The sequence below is a fragment of the Lynx canadensis genome, chromosome A1 (genome assembly GCF_007474595.2).
Source record: "Lynx canadensis isolate LIC74 chromosome A1, mLynCan4.pri.v2, whole genome shotgun sequence".
NCBI lineage: Eukaryota > Metazoa > Chordata > Mammalia > Carnivora > Felidae > Lynx > Lynx canadensis.
The window spans coordinates 229,067,828-229,091,251 of record NC_044303.2 but is presented as its reverse complement, the minus strand read 5'-3'; the positions used below and the strand labels follow the sequence as shown (position 1 = coordinate 229,091,251).

Genomic DNA, 23,424 nt, shown 5'->3' with positions numbered 1-23,424 from the left:
TTGGAGACCCACTGCCTTAAACACATAATGTACTCTCCTACCTCAGGGCCTTTGCACTGGCTGTTGCTGTATCAGGCCCATCCTACCAGGTAACTTACTCCCTCCTCCCCTTCAACTTCTCCTTAAATGTCACCTTCTCAGTGGAACCTACTTTGACCACCCTGTTTAAAATCATAGCCCACTATCTGATTTCCTAGCTCTCCCTCTTACCCCACTCTGTGTTTTTAAATAGCATTTACCACTTTCTAACATAACATATAAATCACTCATTAGTTAGTCTCCAAGGATTTTTTTGGTTCATTAATACATTCCCTCAACTCTTGGAACGATGCCTGGTACACAGTAGGCTCTCAATATTTTGGAACAAATGACTAAATTCTATACCCTGTTTCAGACGGAAACAAAGAGTGAACAAGAAAATCCAGGCATATCTTGGTGCCAGAAATAGAAATGTGAAAATTCTCACCCTGTGACTGAAAACCACAGATTTAAAACAAAGGCTCTAGTAACTAAACTGCATGAAGACAAAGGGCAAAGGCCACCGGCCACTGCTTCATGTTCTGGCCAATCCATCACCACTGATTGAGCAGCTATGGCGTGTAGAACTGTACCAGGCCCTGAGCACAGCGAGTCGGGTCCAGGGACATTCCAGCAAAGGAAAATTCCCTTGCTAAGCAAGAAAAAGCTCGGAACCTGCATCACTTTCTTAATTTGGGGGGGATGTAGCAATTCCAGTAAAACCTGCCTTTGTCACTTTTGTTTCCTTTTATTCAGTTACGTTTTTTAAAAAAGCTTCCTTAGTGGTTATTTCAACTCATTGATGCACTACATAAGAATCTCAAATTTGAAAAAATGTAAAAATTAGTACAGAAAGTGACATTTCATGGCATCTACAAAATTCCTTTCCATAAGCAGCTATAACAAAAGAACTCACACTACCATTACACTAAGAAAGAAAGTAGGGGCACCTGGGGGGCTGGGTTGGTTCAGCATCCCATTCTGGATTTCAGCTCAGGTCATGATCCCAGGGTCATGGGATCAAGCCCTGTGTTGGGCTCCGTGCTGAGAATGAAGCCTGCTTGAGATTCTCTCTCTCCCTCTGCTCCTCTCCCCATCTCGCGCTCTCTCTCCCTCTAGAAAGAAAGAAAGAAAGAAGAAACGAGGGAGGGAGGGAGGGAGGGAAGGAAGGAAGGAAGGAAGGAAGGAAGGAAGGAAGGAAGGAAGGAAGGAAAGGTAGCTAAAGGGAAAAATTCAAATATTTTTTATTCCCACATTTTGCACACTATCATGATCATTCCTGAGTTCCTAAAGGTGAGCGTTATAAAAATCCTCACCTGAAATAAAGAAGATGTGGTTTCTATATACAATGGAATACTACTTGGCAATGAGAAAGAATGAAATCTTGCCATTTGCAACAACGTGGATGGAACTGGAGGGTATTATGTCGAGTGAAATAAGTCAGTCAGAGAAAAACAGATATCATATGTTTTCACTCATATGTGGATCTTGAGAAACTTAACAGAAGACCATGGGGGACAGGAAGGGGAAAACATAGTTTCAAACAGAGAGGGAGGGAGGCAAACCATAAGAGACTCTTAAATACAGAGAACAAACTGAGGGGGCATGGTGGGATGGGGGAGAGGGGGAAATGGGTGATGGGCATTGAGGAGGGCACCTGATGGATTGAGCACTGGGTGTTATATGGAAGCCATATATATATATATATATATATATATATATATATACACACACACACACACACACACACATATATAAAATAAATGAAATAAAATAAAAATTAAAAATAAAATAAAAAATGACAGCCACTTAATTTGACATAGTAACTGTCAAATGGTTCATGTCAATGTCACATGCTAGCTTTTATCTAGCATTAAGCTGAAATAAATCTGGACATTAAAAAAAGAAAACCTCCTCACCTGAAGAAGGCAGATAAGGGAGGAATGTAAAGCCATGGGAAGAACGATGGTTTGACAACAGGAAGACATAGGTTTGAATCACAGCTCCCAGGATCTAACAGCTGCCTGACACTGGCCATGTTATGTAACGCTATGAGCCTCGGTTTCCTCATCTGTGAGATGGATGTAAAAACAGCTCAGAGAGTGAGTATGAGGATGTAAGTAGGAAAGCAGCTACAACAGTAACTGAATCATGATAGCTGCTCAAAAGATGTCTCTCCTCTCTTATCCCCTCCCTTGATTCATTCCAAGCATGGATTTTTGGAAGCATTATAATACTTATTTGGGAAATAAGCAGTTTGAAAAATAAAATTATAGGTTGGCACAAAATAAATCATACTTTAGAATTTCACACATCATTACAAAAGCATAATAAAGTGGCTGAAAAAGGGATAAAAGGGATAAAAACTTTCTAATCTTGTACTTATGCTAAGGATGCATGTTTTCATGTCTGCTGGGAACAGACAGAGCATGGGGCTGTCAAATCCATAAACCGCACCCTGTCTTATCAGTTCTTCCAACATAATATGTTTTCTTCCTCCATCCATTTCTTCCATTTGCATAGCCACTGCCCTGGTTTAGGCTTTAATTATTCCTCATGGACTACTCTCCATAATTGGTCTCCTTGCTCACCCTCTTCTCTGCCATCACCCCCTTTCCTGCTCCTTCCCTCAGCTGTTTTGAAAGGTCCAAAATTCTCAACACAGTTTGCAAGACTTATTACAACCTACATTTCCACTCCCATCTCCACTTGAGAGCTATGGAATCAGTACTAAAAGCCCCCATGTTGCTTATGAAAGCCATTATTCACAAGAGCGACAGTTACTATAATGTGGACAAAGGGGCAAATTATTCAATTCCTGATTTTAAAAAATAGCAAGTTAAAGCTTGAACATTATTGAGATGGTTGTGGTCAATTCAATATCATTGTCAACACCAATCACTTTGTCATTTAAAGTAACCACCTACATTCCCAAAGAATTACAATGAGGCTAAGAAGTACACTTCCCCCCAAAGATTAAAACTGACAAAATAATATACCCTAAAGTAAATAGTAGAATTTAAAGCAATTTGGATTTTTTGTTGTTGTTTTCTGTTTCTTTTTTTTTTTTTTTAATATGATTTATTGTCAAACTGGCTAACATACAGTGTAAAGTGTGCTCTTGGTTTTGGGGGTAGATTCCCAGGGTTCATCGCTTCCATACGACACCCAGTGCTCATCCCAACAAGTGCCCCTCTTAATGCCCATCACCCACTTTCCCCTCTCCCCCACTCCCCCATCCACCCTCAGTTTGTTCTCTGTATTTAAGAGTCTCTTATGGTTTGCCTCCCTCCCTTTCTGTTTGTAACTATTTTTCCCCCTTTCCTTCCCCCGTGGTCTTCTGTCAACTTTCTCAAGATCCACATATGATATCTTTCTCTGACTTATTTCACTTAGCATAATACCTTCCAGTTCCATCCACGTTGCTGCAAATGGCACGATTTCATTCTTTCTCAATGCAATTTGGAATTATGAAAGCAACCTGTCATGCATCAAATAGTAGGTAAATGACCAAACACTACAATGGGACAATAGTTATGGAAAAGATAAAGTTATCTCTGAAGGAAAGTAGAACAATTTATTCAAGATTTTATTTTTCATTTATTTTTAAAAATTTTTTAATGTTTATTTGTTTTTAAGAGAGAGACAGAGTGTGAGTTGGGGAAGGACAGAGAGAGAAGGAGACACAGAATCTGAAGCAGGCTCCAGGCTCTGACCTGTCAGCACAGAGCCCAATGTGGGGCTTGAACTCATGAACCGTGAGGTCATGACCTGAGCCGAGGTCGGATGCTTAACCTAATGGACTGAACCACCCAGGCATCCCTCATTCAAGCTTTTAAAATGGAAAACCTCTTTGGGGATAAGGGTTTAGGTATAGTTTCATTTGTATGGCTGATATAGACATAGTTCTGTTGAACCATAACTTAGATCCCCCAATATATAATAAGATATAATATATAATAATAAGAAGCAAAATATAAAGATAACAAATATAAGAATAAGAAGCAAAATTAATCAAAATCATTTTGTCTATAAGCATTTTTCCCACCAAAGGGATTATTTCAACACACACACACATACACACACACACACAGAGGTAGACATTTGTGCTATGTATTCTATATACTAAGGCTGTTGTGTAAATGTTTTACATAAACTGTGATAATAAGGGGCACCTAGCTGGCTCAGTAGGTTAAGTGTCTGAATTCAGCTCAGGTCATAGCTGAGTTCAAGCCCTGCATCAGGCTCTCTGCTGTCAGTGTGGAGCCTGTTTCAGATCCTCTGTCTTCCTCTCTCTGCCCTGCCCCTGCTCATGTGTGTGCTCTCTCTCTCTCTCTAAAATAAATAAACATTAAAAGAAATTAACCTGTGGGGCGCCTGGGTGGCTCAGTCGGTTGAGCGTCCGACTTCGGCCCAGGTCATGATCTCACAGCTTTGTGAGTTCGAGCCCCGCGTCGGGTTCTGTGCTGACGGCTAGGAGCCTGGAGCCTGCTTTGGATTCTGTGTCTCCCTCTCTCTCCCTGCCCCTAACCCACTCACATTCTGTCTCTGTCTCTCTCAAAAATAAATAAACATTAAAAAAAATTTTAAAACAATTAATACAGGATGTATTTTTTTAAAAAAATTAACCTGTGATAATAAGAAAAGCATCCACAAAGTGAGTAAGAAAGTACAGTAGTGATTCAGGATGATTTCATGAAACATACTATCTATTAATTAAATGATCAAAAATTAAGTGGCTCAACAAAGATGCAAATGAAAACTAAAATTATTTGTGTACATAAACTGCATCTGTAACCACGGTTTTGAAATCAGTGAAAGGAAACAGATGATGGCCCTCGAGAGCCCTCCTTTCTAATGGATCACCCAGGCTTTCATTCCCAAAGGTTCCATCTCTTCTGCACCTTACACTGGGGGTTACAGTAGAAAGATTAAGCAAGAGAACTCAGATTTATTGTTCTCCATACCAGTGAGCTGATGATAACGACGTCTGTTTAGGGCTTCGTTACATTATTTCTCCTCTCGGTTCCACTGAGTTTGAGTGATTCTTCCACCTCCGAAGGAAATCAAGTGCTGGACCTGCTTGTTCACCTAGGATTCTGAACAAGGTGAGCCCTGAAGCCCTGTGTTGTATGGCCAGTAAATGCTGTTAATCTATGTTAGTATTTTTCTCCTAATAGTATACAGTTCTCTTTCAGTTTCTGTCTTGTTCTCTGGGGGCAAGGTGAGAGTGAATCCAAGGAAGTTGTTGTTGTTGCTGCTGGTTTATTATTATTATTATCATCATCATCATCATTATTTTAACGTTTATTCACTTTTTGAGAGACAGAGACAGCGTGTGAGCAGGGCAGGCGGCAGAGAGAGAGAGAGACACAGAACCTGAAGCAGGTCCCAGGCTCCGAGCTGTCAGCACAGAGCCTGACGCAGGGCTTGAACCCACGAACTATGAGATCATGACCTGGCGCTGAAGTCAGACGCTTAACCGACTGAGCCACCCAGGCACCCCTCCCTTCATTTCTGAAGCAAACAAACCCGAGGCTCCAGCAGGCTGTCCGGCCGAGCACTCACAAGACCAGATCCCACTACCTGTATCTCCAAGACACTGGACAGCTGGTGGGTTTATGGATTCAAAGAATCCCTGGTATCATAAGGTACTGTCCCAAGCCACCTTCCACAAGAAGAATCGACAGACCAGTGAAGGTTTACGTTACTGTGACTGTAGAGAATCACCCTTCATTTCAGCTCCATGCGTAAAGGAAGATGCTTTCTAACACCAACTTCTTTTTCTTTAATGTCTATTTATTATTTAGAGAGAGAGAGAGCACACAGGGGAGAGGCGGAGAGAGAGAGGGGGAGAGAGAGAATCGCAAGCAGGTTTTGCACAGCCAGCGCAGAGCCCAACGCGGGGCTTCAGCTCATGAACCTGAGCCAAAATCGAGACCCCGACGTTTAACTGACTGAGCCACCCCAGCGCCCCCTCCCCACCCTGGCCAACACCAACTTCTTACTGCTGGGGTCTTCCTGGCTTCTGATAGCCCCCCTTGGCTCTATAACATTTTATATTGGTATCGTGTATATAATAATTACCTAAGAGGTGATCATGTTTAGAAAGACTGCCTTGTCACTGAGGTCAAAGGAACAATTCAGACTTAAAAACACTTTTTGAATCTGTTGGCTCTTTTCAAATGAGTTACTCAATTTCAAGAAATGCCCCGAAGGATCCAGATATCAACTCAGACCCACTTGCCACCACCCAGGCTGAGAAGATTCGGCGATGTGAGCTGACGCAGGAATGCGGTGAGAGGACTAGATGCTACAAAAGAAACGGCTGCTTGCAAGAAGTGCAATTCATCAAAATTCATCAAAAATTAAATGAATTAAAATTCATCAAAATTAAGCCCACCAGCTCACTTCTTGCATGAGACCTTGCATTAGAGGAAAGAAAATACAGGTTAGGGTGCCTGGGTGGCTCCGTCTTAAGCATCTGACTTCGGTTCAGGTCATGATCTCACAGTTCGTGAGTTCGAGTCCTGTATCAGGTAAGCTTGAGCTTGGCTTCGGGTGAGCATGAGCTCGACCTTAGGTAAACACGAGCCCTGCTTTGGGTGAGTCCTCCTGCTCTCTCTCTCTCTCTCTCTCTCTCCCTCCCTCCCTCCCTTTCTCTCCCTGCCCCTCATTCACTTGAGCTCTCTCTCAAAAAAAAAAAAACAAAAAACGGTTACATGTTCTATAATAATGTGGTTCAGCATAAGGGACCCTCTAATATTATAAGAGTAAGAGTCACATTCCTATGGCCATACTTTTTCTAAGAATTATCTACTGTGAGGCTGGAATGGATTCTCATCAGGAGACAACAGTAAAGGAGTAATTTTCTCAAGATACTCAAGATACCTTTCCAGGAGGTAAGAAAAAGCCCAGCTTGGGATCCATATTGGATTTTCAAGGCTGTTCACATCTTCAAAGGAGTTGGGGTGGCTGGGTGGCTCGGTTAAGCATCTGGCTTCAGCTCACATAGTGATCTCAAGGTTTGTGAGTTCGAGTCCTGTGTCAGGCTCTGCACAACAGAGAGCCCGCTCCCCTCGGGATTCTCTGCCCCTCCCCCATTTATGCTCTCTCTCTCTCTCTCTGTCTCTCTCTCTCTCTGTCTCTCTCTCTCTCTCGTGTGCTCTCTCTCTCAAAAATAAATAAAAACATTTAAATAAAACTTTTAAAAGCAAAGTCTTCAAAGGAGTTTAAAGTGTTCCTCACTTCATCTCAAACTTCTATTGTAACAATTATGGCTCCGGAGCTGTTTCGTTGCAAACAAAATCTGTCAGGCCAAATTATTTCTTCCAAAGAGACTATATTCATCTCAGCTGAATGTGAGAAAACCAAAGACGAGTACATTATTCAAACTGCCATCAGGGCCCCTTATCTCCTTGAAGCCAACGCCACAGGTGACAGCAGCCTAAGATATGGTGAACGGATGCTGCCCCAGAGACTGTCGGGGTTCCCTGCTCAACACCACAAGCTGTTGATCAGGAATCCCAGTCCTTCCTCAAGTAACGGTATGGCAGCACTAAGCTTCCCAACCGCCTCTACTGAGGCTCCAAAAATAGGCAAGCACGTAGTCTGAAGGCTGCCATTACTTCGAGAGACTTAAGTCTGTGGTCAGAACTCTGGCATCAGTTCCTGCCATACAGAGGTTACTAACCACACGAATCTCCAAAGTCAGATTGAACCTTCCAACCATATGACTCTAAGCAACTTCCAACCATATGACTCTATGATTTATGCGCTATGCACTAAAAAATAAAAAGAAAGTATTTTTAAAAGAAAAAGAAAAGAAAAGAAAAGAAAAGAAAAGAAAAGAAAAGGGTAGGAGGATGGACATAAAAAAGAAAGAGATCAACATACAGGACTCAGAAGACCAAGCATGAAACATACAAAAAAAAAATAATAATAATCAAAATAATGTGAAGGACAGATTCCAAAGATTTTGCCAATAATTTTAACCTAAATAAGCCATTAGGTCGGTGTAGAAGGCGCTATAAAGTAAACTAGACTCCTCATTGCTAATGAACCCAGGAGAAAATCAACAGCAACTTTGAGAGTTCATACGGTTTTACTAAAGCAGTCCTATTGAAACCCTCTAGATTCTTGTAAGATTCACATGCTCCCTAGAGAAAATACTGACTCAAAACAAAGAAGTTTACCAATTAGTGGCCATTTTTTGTTCCTCGTGAAGTTATTCCGCAAAACAGAGGTAGAGAAAACAGATACGGAGTTATACTAGCAGAGCATAACTAAGCCAGCAGCCTCCAAAAGGCACTCCGTGAAGCTCTGAGGCCCCAGATGTGTGTCATGTCAGATCACACACAGAGCTCTCTTAGGTAACAAATGAGACTTGAGAATGTGGTGTGTGATCTGGTACAAAGGTTTAATTTCAGATTCCAAAAGCATAATCATGAATCAAATGAAAGCAAAACCTCACTGTATCCTGGAAACCTAAAAGTGAACAGGTGAGTAGAACTCACAGTAGAGCAAACTTCAGAAAAATAAAGCAAAATAAGACCAGAATAATGATGCCGAGTCTGAGGCTGACAGCCTCATAGTTACATCATTAGTCTACACAAAATCAATTGATTAATGTGATTTATGAGACAGAGAAAACATATGGGCTAATCGATTAGTAATTACCTAAGATACTTGGAAATTAATAAAGGGAAGAACATAGGAATAAAAAGGGGGGACTCAATCCTACTACAACTCTTATCATGCTATTCTCACCAATGAAAGAATCACAACACAATGCAGAAAAGGAGATGGTCACGCTTCACTCACCTGTTTCTCTGTGAGGATGACTCTCCCCAGTAACTGATCTTCCAGACCTTTCATGGTGACAGTGAAGTCGATGATAGAGGTCCGAGCACTTATTTCAGGGGTGTAGGCTGGACTGGGCAGTTTGGTGGTAATGTAGAGTCTGAAGCCATCCATCACATCTACCTCCTTGTCACCAACTTTCACCTTTATTATAAAAATAAAGTTCGGGGCACCTGGGTGGCTCATCTGGCTAAGCATTCGACTCTTGCTTTCAGACCCGGTCATGAACTCCCGGTTTGTGAGTTCAAGCCCCGCCCGCATCGGGCTCTGTGCTGACATTGCCAGGCCTGCTTGGAATTCTCTCTCTCCTTCTCTCTCTGCTCCTCCCCTGATCACTCACTCTCTCTCTCTCTTTCTCTCAAAATAAATAAAGAAATAAACTTAAAAAATAATAAATAAACTTAAAAAAATAATAAATAAATAAATAAATAAATAAATAAAAGTAGTAAAACAAATGCACCTTACCGTGTCCTTTTTTTGCACAGGATCAAGCATTGCTTTAAACAATTATGTAACTAGAGGTATTTGTAAACCGAAAAAGAAGAGGTCATTGGGCATTCACAGGACTTCAAACCACTAGGATGAAAGGGAAGAAGGAGGGAAGAAGGAGGAAGGGAAGGAGGAGGGAAGAAGGAGGGAGGGAGTTCAATGTGCACCAATATATATCATAAATGTAGAATTTTGCACCAAAAGTGGTGTGATCGTACCACAGAAGTGAGATGGATTCTTTACCCAAAATTTGGTTCAGAGGTCAAGACTGATGACATCACACATGCACCAAAAGGGAATGAAAAGGTTTATTGCTCACGTATGGAGATTTGGGGGAAGATGAAGGTAGGCTCCCAAACAGGTCCCAAAAATTGATTGAGAGAGTAGGAAAAAACAGCTGGTGGCTAGGGCGTAGGGGTAGGATGAGAGTCCCCACACAGGGCATGAACAGAGGACTGCATGGCTTGAATGTCCCACCACTGCCAAAGGAGAGAACCCCAGGTTTTCTTATCAGCTTGCCCAGATTTGGGACACAAAGGTGAGGGGCATGGTGGGTTTTGAAACATGTCCACAGTCAACCATCAAAATGGAGTCAGATTCTGTCACACGAGTGAAGTAGATATCTCTAAAAGGACTGCTTTTGAACACTTTAATCCCAACTCAGGAAGTGGAGAGGAGAAAAGCAAATGCCTCTTGCACTGACTCAAATTTGAATTCCTGCCTATTGAGAAAATTCCATCTATGTCACATTTACCTGGCCTCATGGTTATGGCTCTACACATCATTATCAATAGGTCTAACTGACCTTAAAGGTAGACCCAGTCTTAATGAAGTTTCTCTCCAAAACATTATCCAGTGCTGGGTCTAGTTCCTCTCCAACATCTTCAATGAGCAAGGGCCTTCCAAGAGAAAGACTGTCCTCCAGGTGGTTTCTGAAGTACTTGTGATTTAGAGATGTGATCTAGGAACAGGATCCAAGAGTTGCTTTCACAGTATCATGATGCAAGGTGCAGAGATGACAAATACTAAATGGTGCTCCAGCAGTCTATTGCAGAGATTTTTAGAAATCCTCATCTGGAACCCATTCTTGGTGAAATTATACAGAAAGCTTAAACCATTTCCATCCTTTTCCTTAGCAAACTGTTCTTCCCCCGTGCAACCTGTATTCTCACTACCACCACCAATTTGGTGATAAATAATAATGGAAAAATCAGGATGTGTCCTTGTAAAGTGCTGTATACTCAGTGTGATAGAACTCCACCCTGCTCTGTTCATCACGGAGAGTTTTAGGCTCTAATAGAAGAGAGTCTGCAACCTTTCAAAGATGGCATTAGTAGAGATCAACACAAATGTAAATACAATTTTTAGAAAAGATCTTAATATCAGATTTTAGGCTTGCATCTGTTATTGCTCTATTAGGATTACAACTCTACTATTTTCAAATATTTCTTTATTCTCGGACTCCTGCTCATCAGAGACAATAAAACTTGACCAGTAACATAAATATACTTGAACTCAAATTACCTGGAGTTCATTCCGGCTTTCTTTATTTTTAATCCAGATCTTCCCTTGAGTCTGTGGATCAATTAACAAAGGATAGCGAGATGCCTTTGTGACAATAATTCCATTTTGAATGGATAGGTCATCATTTGGCAGACCTTGGAGGTTCCATTCACTAATAGTAGGGGCATCAATCAACATCTCATTGAGATTTAGATTGTCTCCAAATGGGATTTCCCGGACTTTCATTTCCTTCTGCCAGTCATTTAGCAGCAGATTGCGAAACTCTTGGTTAAATGGACCAGAATAAGATAGAAAAGCTGTAGCCAACAATACATCCCCTAAAACGGAAAACAAAACACTACTGAAGTATTTTATAATCAGCCTTGTAATTGTGCAGAATATTAACATTTATTTTTGAGAGAGAGAGAGAGAGAGAGAGAAAGAGAGAGAGGGAGAAGGCGCACACCAGTGGGGGAGGGGCAGAGGGAGGAGTCACAGAACCCGAGGCAGGCTCCAGTCTCCAAGCTGTCAGCACAGAGCCTGACCAGGGGCTAAACCTCACAACCGCAAGATCAAGACTTGAGCCAAAGTTGGACGCTTAACCGACTGAGCCACCCAGGCACTCCAAAGGCAAACATTCTTTTAAACTAACTTCCAGAAACCAAACTGTAACTATGTTGCTGTGCCTTGGTGAATAAGAAGTAGGTTGGTTTCTTGTTAAACAGGGTCCAAATGGTCAAGTGATACCTGCTAGTGTCAAGCACTAGATTATTTCGACTCTTGTTGGATGTAAGAGTATGACCTTGGAGTCTAAGAGATACACAACTTCAGAAGACAGAGCCTCCATTCAAAGTGACCTTGATCAGTATGACCATTCGCTCATAAGGGAATTGAAAAACGACCTGATAAGATGTTGAAGGTCATTAATACATCTACTCAGGGTTGCATAGATGCCAGACCGATATTCATCCTTCTGAAATATCTGGACACAAACACACACACACACACACACACACACACACACACACACACACAGGAATTTGAAGTACTAGAATGTTGGTTTGTATTCTGATAAAAGTTCCACTTTGCTAACTCCCTACCGTGGTCAACATATAATCTGATCAGTAAAGGAACTTGCATACATACCTACAAGTCTTTTTGTTTGTGCAGCAAACTCTTTACTTTGTTCCGTCCACCTTTCCTTTTCTCCTGCCAAGCCACCAATCAGTGTGGAGGCGGTCTGCATCTTATGTCTGCACCTCTCGGCATCTTCGAGCAAGGTCTAAAAAGGGCCATAATCAGAAGGAAATTTATGTTCAGAAAAATACAGCCTCTGGCTCAAAAATATGATTTTAAACCATTATATATTATCTGCCCTTCTGAGACCCGGGAGCCATTTATTTCCTAGGAAGCATAAGATTCAGTGCCTTTGTGCCTGTGTCAGCCAGAGACTGTCTCTTATAAACCTTCATGTAGGGTCCCAAGCCAACGGGTCAGACTCTCCCCACGTGTTAATAACTAAGAGATAATAGAGATCTGCATCATTTATGACTTCCCTATAAGAATAGAAATAAAATACAAGCATACTTACTAATATCATAAAGCACAAAGAAAAGTAAAAAAAAAAATACATATCTCTGCTTGAAAATCAGGAATACTTCTCATGTTAAAATTCTAGCACCATTATTGCCTTATCTAACTCCACATCTCCTTTTTCTTTAGCTGAAACTTTAGATTATCCCCAGACTGTGGTGTTTTGAGGCTCGCTCACAAATCCCAGTGACACCTGGCTCGGCCAGTCCCTCCCTGGTGCTCTGCATGGCAATAAAAGACTTGAGCCAGACTTCCACATGCTGTGGCCACTCAGTGCTCGGTTCTTAGAAACAAATGGGCCTCTCTCGGAGACAACTGCTAATTCTACTTATAAAAACTTATATGTATGAAGTAACAGTGGAAGAGTTAAAGATTTAGCTACAGGACCAGTCACTGAAGTTCATTTAAAACATATGTATACGTTACACATAATATAGTATATACTTATATGTTATATATGCTAAATGTCTAATAAAATAGAGCATTATTTAAATAAATTTTGGTGTGCCAGTGAATAAAAATACTCTGAAGCCATTAAAAATTATCTTGTGAAAATTTTTATAACTAAGAAAGACATTCATGATATATGACCATGTTAAAAATTCAACTTATAAAGCAGTTATGTGTTGAATTATATTTTTAAATGTTATATTTTACACATATTTTTAAAACATATGCAAATCAAGGAATATGTTCAGACAGCAAATACTTTGCTCTTTATCTAAAATGAACTTTTAGAGTTCATTTCCAGGATTACCTATGTGTATTTTCCGCAAGGAACACCAGTTGCTTTTGTAATAACAACCCAATACAGTGTTTTCCAAAAGCAAGATATTTATTCTAGTTTGTTCTCTGGGATTCTAGTCTGCTCTAGTCCTTTCCCCCTAGAGTTAATGCAGAAAACCTAAAACCCAGCTGGGGTGCACCCCCACGTCTATATGGCCCATATTTGTTTGTTTCTCCCCAAGAAGAAAGATATCAGCTGGGAAGTATGACATTGCATCACTTATTTCTGCCTCCCTTTGAAACAAACTTTTCATGTAAAAGCTATTTTTAAGATTAGGTTGTCTTGGGGCACCTGGGTGGCTCAGTTGGTTAAGCGTCAGACTCTTGATTTTGGCTCAGGTCATGATCTCGCGGTTCGAGAGTTCAAGTCCCAGGCTGGGCTCTGCGCTAACAGTGCAGATCCCGCCTGAGATTCTCTTTCTCCTTCCCTCTCTGCCCCTTCCCTGCTTGTACTCTCTCTGTCTGTCTCAAAATAAATAAACTTTAAAAAAAAAAAAAAGATCAGGTTGTCTTCCTGAATTTCATCATCCCAACTCCCAATTGGCCAAATAAGAAAGTGGCCAGGGCCCTCCTCTCTGGCTTTTTTTTTCTGGGACCCCACACTCCTTTAGGGGATGAGGGTACAGGGAAGAGAGAGGAGCAGATTCATGAGAGTTAAAGCAGCTCCCCCCCGCACCCCCGAGCTTGGCGGGGGCAGGGAGCAGAATCCCCTGGGTTCTTTGGGCAGTGTCCCAGCCCACTGTCTGTTAGTACTCCCAGAGAGTGACTAGCTGTCCAGAGGGCCTAGGGCAATGGGTCCCCCAAAAGGCACTGCCCTGTGCAGAGAGGAGCAGGGCACACACTTCTTCAGGGGACACACAGGCCTGAGTCGTGAGCTTATCCATGTGACCATGATGAACTGTGGGCTTGGGTGCCCTGCCCCTCCCTGCCTTCCATAAGCCTGTGAGCCTCCTGGACTCTCAAGGAGCCCTATGCAGGAGAAAGGAGCCACAAAATGACTAACGGTCAGATTCACCAGCATGTGGGAGGTAGATACGCTCACAGCCAGATTTTGTGTTTTTTTAATTTAAAAGCTTGACATTTGTTGAAACAAGTTTTCAAGTCAGAGCCATACCTCTACGGGAGCAGGTCTTGTAGGGTCCTAACAGCAGATGCTCAAAACCAAAAAAGCATATTGAATGAATTAATGCAAAAATGTTACAACTGAAACATAATAAGATGAGGCGTAAAATATTTTTAGTGTATTCAGTAGCATCTCCCAGCATAGGTGAGGGTCCAACATGGTAGAAATGAGTATGCCTTCCCCATAGTTTCTGAAGTAGGCGCTTTCAAATTGTGATGCTAATTGTCTCCTTATATTATGATAAGTGAATCTCATAGAGCATAATTAACAAACCCAAATAGGTTACATAATTACTTCTCTAAAATTTCTACAAAGCTCTTATTTTGCTTTCCGGCGATTTATCTTTAAGCAAAAGTATCACTCGTTCTGCATATAGTGAAACTGAAGTGTTTATCGAAGTTCCCTTGCTGGGACTCCCATAAGAGAATGGACTACCAGAGCAGGAATCTCAATCCTGACAAGAGAGGACTGAGAAGGGGCAGGAGGAAACTCCAGAAAATCATCAAGGAAAGAACAGAGTGAATCTACCTCTTATTTAACAAATGCTGGATTTATCAGAGGCAGATACAGATTTTATGGGACCAGAAGCTTATATAATCTGGGGGGGGGGGGGGGGGGGCGGTCCACTTTAACAAAATTATTAGAGGGACACCTGGGTGGCTCAGTGGACTAAGTGTCCAACTCTTGGTTTGGGTTCAGGTCATGATCTCACAGATTGTGTGTCCGGGCCCCACATCAGGCCCTTTGCCGACAGCATGGAGCCTGCCTGGGAATATTTGTCTCCCTCTCTCTCTGCCCCTCCCCTGCTTGCTCTATCTCTGTCTCAAATAAACTTAAAAATTTTTTTTAAAAAGAAGACAATTAGAGATTTTTTTACAAATACAAAACAGCCAAGTGAACACGTATTTAGACTGAGAGGGAAAAAAATCACTACAAAGTCCTGGTGACTTAGAAACTCTGGTGCCTTTCCTCTGAAATTTCTAGGCATTTTCTCTATGCTTATACACAAATGCTTGCCAGTCATAACCCGGTTTCCCTTCCCCTAAAACACTACAAATCCCAGGAACCCCAGCTCCTAGAAGCCTGGACAAGTGAGGAGCTCTGTAGCATAAGCTACGCTAGGTCTGCATTAACGCTGCCTGCATTTCCAGCCGCAAAGAGTCCCCAGTGGAACTGGAATTAGTATAAGTAAGATAAAGAAGTTGTTAATGCCTAGTGGCTCAGAAATGTATGAACCCAGATTCTGAAAGGTCCTCCAGCTGCAAAGTATGCACGGGCTGAGAAGACGGTAGATGGCCATCAGGAAGCAGCCATGTGGTCAGCCACGTAGGTCCAGCAGAGAGGCCTGGAGTGGACACCAGAAGGCCAAGGTCTAGTCCAGACTGTCCAGCCCAAGACCCGGAGCCAGCCTCTGGACCTCAGTTCCTATCTCCAAAGTGAGAATTAAAATGTCCACCTTGCATCCCTTGCAAAATTGTTTCAAAGGTTAAATGAGATGAAGTGGGAGGTCAGGATTTGAAAACCGTAACAGGAAGTGCCTCATGAGGTGCTGTGCCATTGCCATCAGTAAGGAGACTCAGAATGTTTATGTTCCAGAACCTACTCCTATCTTGGCTGACCATCCTGACCTCTCACCAAGGTCCCTGGCGTGTGTTAGGAACAAACTCCAGGGCTTAGTGAGGGATTATATGTTGTATATGTATCGTGTCCACGCAAAATCAATCCCTTCTGGGAACCAAACCCTTGGAGAGAGAAGGCAGCAAAGGAACACAGGGTTTACAAGAGCCACGTTGGTGTACGAAGGTCCCTCCCAGGCCACAGGACAGTTACCTGCTTTTCAGTCATGGCCTGCTCATACTCGGCCTGCACCACGTCGAGCTCTGCTTGCTTCTCGTCCAGCTCGGCCTGGGCCTTCTGCAGATCCTGCATGGCCAAGACGTAGCGATTCTCCTGCACCACCAAGTTGGCCTGCACAGGACACATCAAGGTGAAGGATGCGCAGCAAACCAAGCCGCCAGCATCTCAGAGTCGGAGAACTCGGCGGTGCTCTTATCTCTTCTCTGTTCTACCCCTAGAGTCTTCTCAAGCTGCATTCAGTCAAGATCAAACCTTAATGTGGACTTGATATAAATGTTTCTAAGCAGAAAATTATAATTCACTAGAAGTCAGAGAATTTGGAAGTGTCAGATAGTAAATATTTTAGACATTTTGGGTAAGAGGCAAAATCAAGGCTATTGTTCAGGCACTTATTTCAAAGCCATGTAAAAATGCAAAAATTCTGGACATCTGTGTGGCTCAGTCAGTGAAGCGTCCGCCTCTTGGTTTTGGCTCAGGTCATGATCTCATGGCTTCGTGAGTTTGAGTCGTGCGTTGGGCTCTGTGCTGGCAGCGCACAGCCTGCTTCGGAATCAATCTCTCTCTCTCTCTCTCTCTCTCTCTCTCTCTCTCTCTCTGCCCTTCCCCCACTAATGCTATCTCTGTCTCTGTCAAAACAGATAAACTTAAAAAAGAAAAAGAAAAAAATGTAAAAATTCTCCTTATTTCACAAGCCATACAAATACAGGTTTGGGCTAGATTTGGCCTGTGGGCCAGAGTTTGCCAGTCCTGAGATGAGAGCATTGCAATATTTAATGCATATAGGTATCTTATAGCACATTGTAATATTAAGAACTGTAGAGAAAGAAAAACCAGAATATTAAGAAGCATCTGCCTAGTAGGACTCCTCACTGTTGATGAGAATGTTAAACCAAGATAAAGGATGGAACATGATTATTCACTAAAAATAAATGTTGTGAGTCGTGGTGATCTTGATGTAGTTGCTGTGCTTTTCATGTATCGTTCGCCTTCCTTAAAACGATTGGTACCTTGAGCTGTGACTAATCAAAAGTATATGTTTTAAGGAAGCTACTACATTTGACTCAAAAGACATATTCAAAAGCAATTTGAGCAAAAGAGATGTAGAAAATAGCCCGTGCATACAGGAATTTAGATGTTTTAACTAATTTTTTGAAATCAATTCTTTTTTTTCCTTTTAAGTCTCCAAAATGTTAAACTTGACTTTAATGGGGTAATCTGCTATAAGGGCCACATTCTTTCTGGGGTGTTTCAGAAGGAAAGATTACCTTGAAAAAGTTTTTTGGAAGTAAAATCATTTTCCTATCTGGAAACCTCAGGCTCCCAAACTTTGGCAGAATAATTCTTTAAGAGAAATTCAAAGTTCCATTACTTACTAGAAACAATGACAGGCTTAACAACTACAGTTTAGAAACGATCTCACTCTTGGGATCATTTCTTTTCTCAGGTCAGCTCTAAACTGCACCTGTTGCGGTGGCTTAAAAGAGGGGCGCCTGGATGGCTCAGTCGGTTAAGTTCCGACTTTGGCTCAGGTCACGATCTCATGGTTCGTGAGTTTGAGCCCCACATCAGGCTCTCTGCTGTCAGTGCAGAGCCCGCCTCAGATCCTCTGTCCTCCGCTTGCTCTGCTCCTCCCCCACAATCTCTCTCTCAAAAATTAATAAACTTTTGGGGCGCCTGGGTGGCGCTGTCGGTTAAGCGTCCGACTTCAGCCAGGTCACGATCTCGCGGTCCGTGAGTTCGAGCCCCGCGTCAGGCTCTGGGCTGATGGCTCAGAGCCTGGAGCCTGTTTCAGATTCTGTGTCTCCCTCTCTCTCTGCCCCTCCCCCGTTCATGCTCTGTCTCTCTCTGTCCCAAAAATAAATAAACGTTGAAAAAAAAATTAAAAAAAAAAATTAATAAACTTTTAAAAAAAAAGATATTTTTGTCCAAGTTTAATATTTAAGGCTCTACTGTTTTTAAACATTCTGTTTATATGGACTGATATTCATGGTTTTCATGGTTTTCAAGGAGAAATCTCATTATCATTAAATTGAGTAGAGTCTAAATCACCATTGTTGTAGCCGGTATTTAAGTTTTCCTCTACGAGAGGTCACTTAGCCCGTCTACAGGGATTGCGGGATAAAGGAAAGCAGCCCCCCAGGGTCTCCATCATGGCTCAATGTTGAGGAGGTTCCAGCTGGCAATGAAGGAAAGTGTCCTTAATCTGTCCTCATTCAGGAAGCAGGGGCTCACGGGTGAAGCCCCTCCGGGGACACATGAAGTCAGAGGCGGCAGTCTGTGTTGCTTCACGTGTTCACCCGGATGACAACCAGCACTCCCTCCCTCTATCTTCCCCGTCTCCCTAAGCGGTACAGACAGAGGATCTCTGTAACTGCAGTTATTTTCAGGACTGAACATTAGCGGGGACCTGATACACTCAAGGCTCCCAGAGGCTGGGTGCTCATTGCACTTCAGGAGGTCACTTGCAGGACCGACTGCTCAGAGAGAAAAGCAGAGTTTCTAGGAGCGAGTAAAAGGCTCCCCCTCGTGACGGTCTTCACTTCCTACTGCATGATCTGGATTGTCCTGGGACCGGGTGGAGGCTGAAATGTACTGGAATTGAAGAGGGGATTTCATTGTTCTCATGCAAGCCTTGTTCAGAATGGCCATTATGTGCTACTGACTTCAGTTCATTTTGTTTAAAAAACAATTACAACGAAAGCTACCCATCGTGCATTCGACAGTAATTCCCTTAAAGACTCTGTATGCTCATTCACTCGAAACATTTGCCAAGGATGCTCTGTATTTTGCGCTTGATATGGTGCTTCTAATTCGTCAATATCAGAATGTCCATTTTTTTTTTAATTTTTTTTTTCAACGTTTATTTATTTTTGGGACAGAGAGAGACAGAGCATGAATAGGGGAGGGGCAGAGAGAGAGGGAGACACAGAATCGGAAACAGGCTCCAGGCTCTGAGCCATCAGCCCAGAGCCCGACGCGGGGCTCGAACTCACGGACCGCGAGATCGTGACCTGGCTGAAGTCGGACGCTTAACCGACTGCGCCACCCAGGCGCCCCTAGAATGTCCATTTTTAAGCTATGCTGGAGTCTTCAAATGGTTCCCAAATTCATAATGTTGACAAAATGACACCATTTACATCCTCTAAAGTTCTCTGAGCCAAGTAAATCTTTGTTCTTTTAAGTTGCCCTAGGACCCCAAGGGGCCTCAGCCACTGAGTAAATGACTCTGGTATGGTAACAATTAGAAAATAAAATCAGATCCGCAACTCTATCCCTATCTTCTTTCCACTCTCAATTATTTTTATCATGATTATTAAGCTCCTTGGGTAGTTTATAAACATAAGTGGATTTTAGTCGATGGTTGAGAGAGATCAAAGTCACACAAAAGTGAAATAATCCACCAGGCCACACGTGTGATCTTTGAGCCATCGGTAGTCTATTTTCCAAACATGTATTTGCCTCTGCATCTGCCAGAGACTGTCAGTGGTGGTGGGGGAGCGTGCACATATGAAGCTTAAAAATGCAATTACTCGAAGGAAAACAGGCATATTCTCAAATCACATTAAAGAACAGAGAACATTCAGTTTCCTTCCCGAGGTAAAGGAGAGGAGAGGGAATACCACATCACACCTTGCAACCAACACCGGCCACCAGTGGTGTGCCAACCCTGCCTCGGTTGTAACATTCCCGGCAGGACATTTATCAGGGTATTCTACGCTATGGTTTTCTGTGTTTCTTTTTTCCAAGTTAACATTGTGGAGGAAAAACATCCAGCAGCCCACAGTCAACGTGGCGCCCTTGTAGAACGGCCACGCGTCGACTTGTACAATTCTGAACTGGAGTGCTATTACAGAGAAGAGAAATGTCCTGTGCTCGGCAGTTCTGTCCCTTGCCCTCCCTGTGGACTTGAGTACAATAACCCCAGAGGCCAAAGGTTACTGTACACTCTGAGAAGACAAGGCCGGTTGGCCTTGGGCGCCCTTGCAGGCGCGCATCACGCAGTTCCAGCGAGCGGGCTCACCTTTAGAGGCAACACTTCTCTGTTTATAGAAAAGAAGGAAGCCATGGCTTTGGTCCAGGAACAAAGGCCAGCTACATTCCCGCATACGCGTTTAGCAGTTTCGATGTTGTAGTCGGCCATTTCAAAGTAAGGATTCAAAAATTCTATCACTTCTTCGTTGATTGTGTCTTTTGGGAATTGCTATGAAAGAAAAGAGTAAAATTAAGTCAAAATGCTTCTTTCCGTGAGGCCACATTCACATTGTGCTCACAATGCCATGGGAATTGTTGAACTAAGGAATGAATGAACGACATCGTATTTTGTTGACATTTCAGGATATTGGACAAAAGTCCTGAAAGTGAGAACAGAGGAAGCAGTGACAGCGAAGAAGTCGGAGCATTCTTTATCTTCTGTGAACAAGAGATACCAACCCTAAATAAATGTTCCAGGATCCAGGGAAGGAGTAAATTATTTAGGCGATGAATACTAACATGGTTATTAAAATTTCCAAAGCAATAACATGTTCATGTCATTAATCCTAAATAGGTGGATTGTAAGCCCATAAAATCAATAATGGAAAACAAATACACTCTGGTATTTTCAGCCTGCAGACAAAACATGTTTAGCATTTAGCAGCAACTAAACGCTTAATACATTCAAACAGAGGTTCTATTAAACTCATCTGAAATACGAAGGAAGGTAACTACTTGGACATTCGGCCTTGAGAGCAATGAATTAATTTTTAATCATAGAATTATCCAGAATATGAAAGAACTGTTAGCTTCTGAAGGGATAAGATTCAAAAATAGTAGCATAAGTGGATTAAGAATGCCTTCCTGCATCAAGAGAAGACTGGCCAAACAATGAAACTGGACCTTCCTCGAGTGGTGTTTGACATCTAAAAGAAGCTGAGTAGGGGCACCTTGGTGGCTCAGTCGGTTAAGGGTCTGACTTCAGCTCAGGTCATGATCTCACGGTTCATGAGATCAAGGTCCACATCAGGCTCTGGGCTGACAGCTCAGAGCCTGGAGCCTGCTTTGGATTCTATGTCTCCCTCTCTCTCTGCCCATCCCCTACTCATGCTCTGTCTCTCTCTGTCTCAAAAATAAATAAAACATTAAAAAAATTTTAAGAAGATGATTCGATTTCTCCAAGTAGAAAGGAATGTGGCGCCTATAAATCAAAGCTTCCACAGAACATGCACGGTACAGGGCGGAGCACACACACTCTCATTCAGACAACCTCCAATGCAAGTTTCTTCTATGAGCCTGGAGAAATGATGAAGGCAGAAGAAAACTCAGAAGAATATTTGGGAGCAGCAGAAGGGCAATGGTGACAAAAGGCAAATGGTGAGGAAGCTTCCAAGAGCAGTGGCCCTGCCACCAGGCACATAGGGCAGGAGCCTGGAGTCACCTGCCAAGATCCCATGAGAAGTCCAATGCCACTGTTGCACTTTTCTGTGAAAACTCCTTGATCTCCTCGGTCACCATTGTCATTTCACATGTGCTCAGAGTTCATCACCACCTGTGACTCCTTCTTGGTGACAACTTATGTCATAGAGTGCCACGTTTTAATTATCTGGGACAAGTCTGTATGGCCACCAGTTTCATAAGCTGCTCACTGTTACAGCTGCTGTAAGGTGCCTCACAAGACGCTCTAGCCTCACAACACTTGGGCATGCGGAATTGAAAACTGAATGAAAGACAGCATGAAGGTTATTGCTTTGGAAACAGATGTGACTTTGGTATTCCCCATTAGTTGTGTCACGGTCCAAATATGAAAGATGAAACAATAAAACTTCTTGAATAAAACATAGAAACACTTATTCTGCCTTAGAGGGAGGGCAAAGATTTCCTGAACAGAACACAGAAAGCACTCATAGGAAAATATTGATAAATTGGGCTACATCAAACTGAGGAATGTCTGTTTATCAGAGGACACCCTTAACGGAATGAACAACCAAGGCAGAATGTGGAAGAAGATATTTGCAAACATATAAATGACAAATTACTCATGTTTCTTATAAGGAAATACTACACATCAATCCAAAATTTAAACAGACAAGAGACCTTAACAGGTACTTAACAAAGGAATCCCCAAGAGGTTCATAAACTGTTGAAAAGATTCTCAGCATCATTACTTACCAGGTCTAATGCAAACTAAACCCACATTAATAAAACACTACTGCAAACCCATCAGAATAGTGAAAAGTAGAAAATAGTTAAGATGTAGAACAACTTACACACTGCTGGTGGGTGTGTAAAAGGACACAGCTATTTTTGAAAGCTCTTTGGCACTATCTATAAAGCTGTTTAAATGTATACAGATGGTAGCTACCCTTGTAGTGAGCATAGCATAGCGTATACAGTTGTCCAATCACAGTGTTGTACCCCTGAAATCAATGTAATAGTGTAAGTCAACTATACTTCTATCAAAAATATTTGCATCTGTTTTTAAAAAGGATAACGTAAGACCCAGAAATTCCATTCCTGGAGTACAGAGCCAATAGAAATTCAAATACACCCACCAAATGGCCCGTAGACCAATATTCACAGTAGCTTTATTTATAATAGCCAAAAACTAGTAACAACCCCCAAGCCCATCAACAGTACAGTGGACAAATAAATTGAAACATATTACAGCATTTCACACTGTGCTGGCTCATACAAGCTCATAGGAAACCATTACTAAATGTTTAGGAGTTTTGCAAATAGGTTGTGAAATAGAACTGTTCTTAAAAGTTAAATTATAGAAACTTATAATTAGACAAATGTTATTTACAACAAAAAGAATATACAATGAAAGTAATCACATTCTCTTACATTACTACATTTTACTATCTATGTTTCTGAGGGCATTTATATCCATTGTACCTACGTAGTGGGAAACGATACTGCTTACACACCTCTCCCCCAGTTGCATTCAGCAAGATCATTTCGCTAGCTTGCAATTGGCCATTGTAGCGATACTTATGCCATGGAAATTGGCGAACACTACAAATCAGACTTTTTCTTTTTCTTTTTTCCTTTTTTTCTCCCCAGAGAACCAGTTGTTTTTAAACATTTAGCACACACCGCTGTTTCATATACTGAACCGCTATATAGCAATGAAAAAAAGAATGAAATACTGTCCTTGCAACAATAAGAATGAATCTCAAAGACTTGTTGAATAAAAGAATTTAACACAGGAGGTC

At 42.0% G+C, this 23,424-nt stretch overlaps 1 protein-coding gene across 1 annotated transcript in view; it reads right to left on the bottom strand.

Moving 5' to 3' along the window:
- Positions 1-23,424, bottom strand: part of DNAH5 (dynein axonemal heavy chain 5) — a 232,406-nt gene that overhangs the window by 39,676 nt on the left and 169,306 nt on the right. The window contains 6 exon segments of the mRNA XM_032594188.1: positions 8,842-9,024; positions 10,175-10,330; positions 10,894-11,210; positions 12,019-12,154; positions 16,205-16,342; positions 20,253-20,432. Of these exon segments, the coding sequence (XP_032450079.1) occupies positions 8,842-9,024; positions 10,175-10,330; positions 10,894-11,210; positions 12,019-12,154; positions 16,205-16,342; positions 20,253-20,432 (1,110 nt within the window).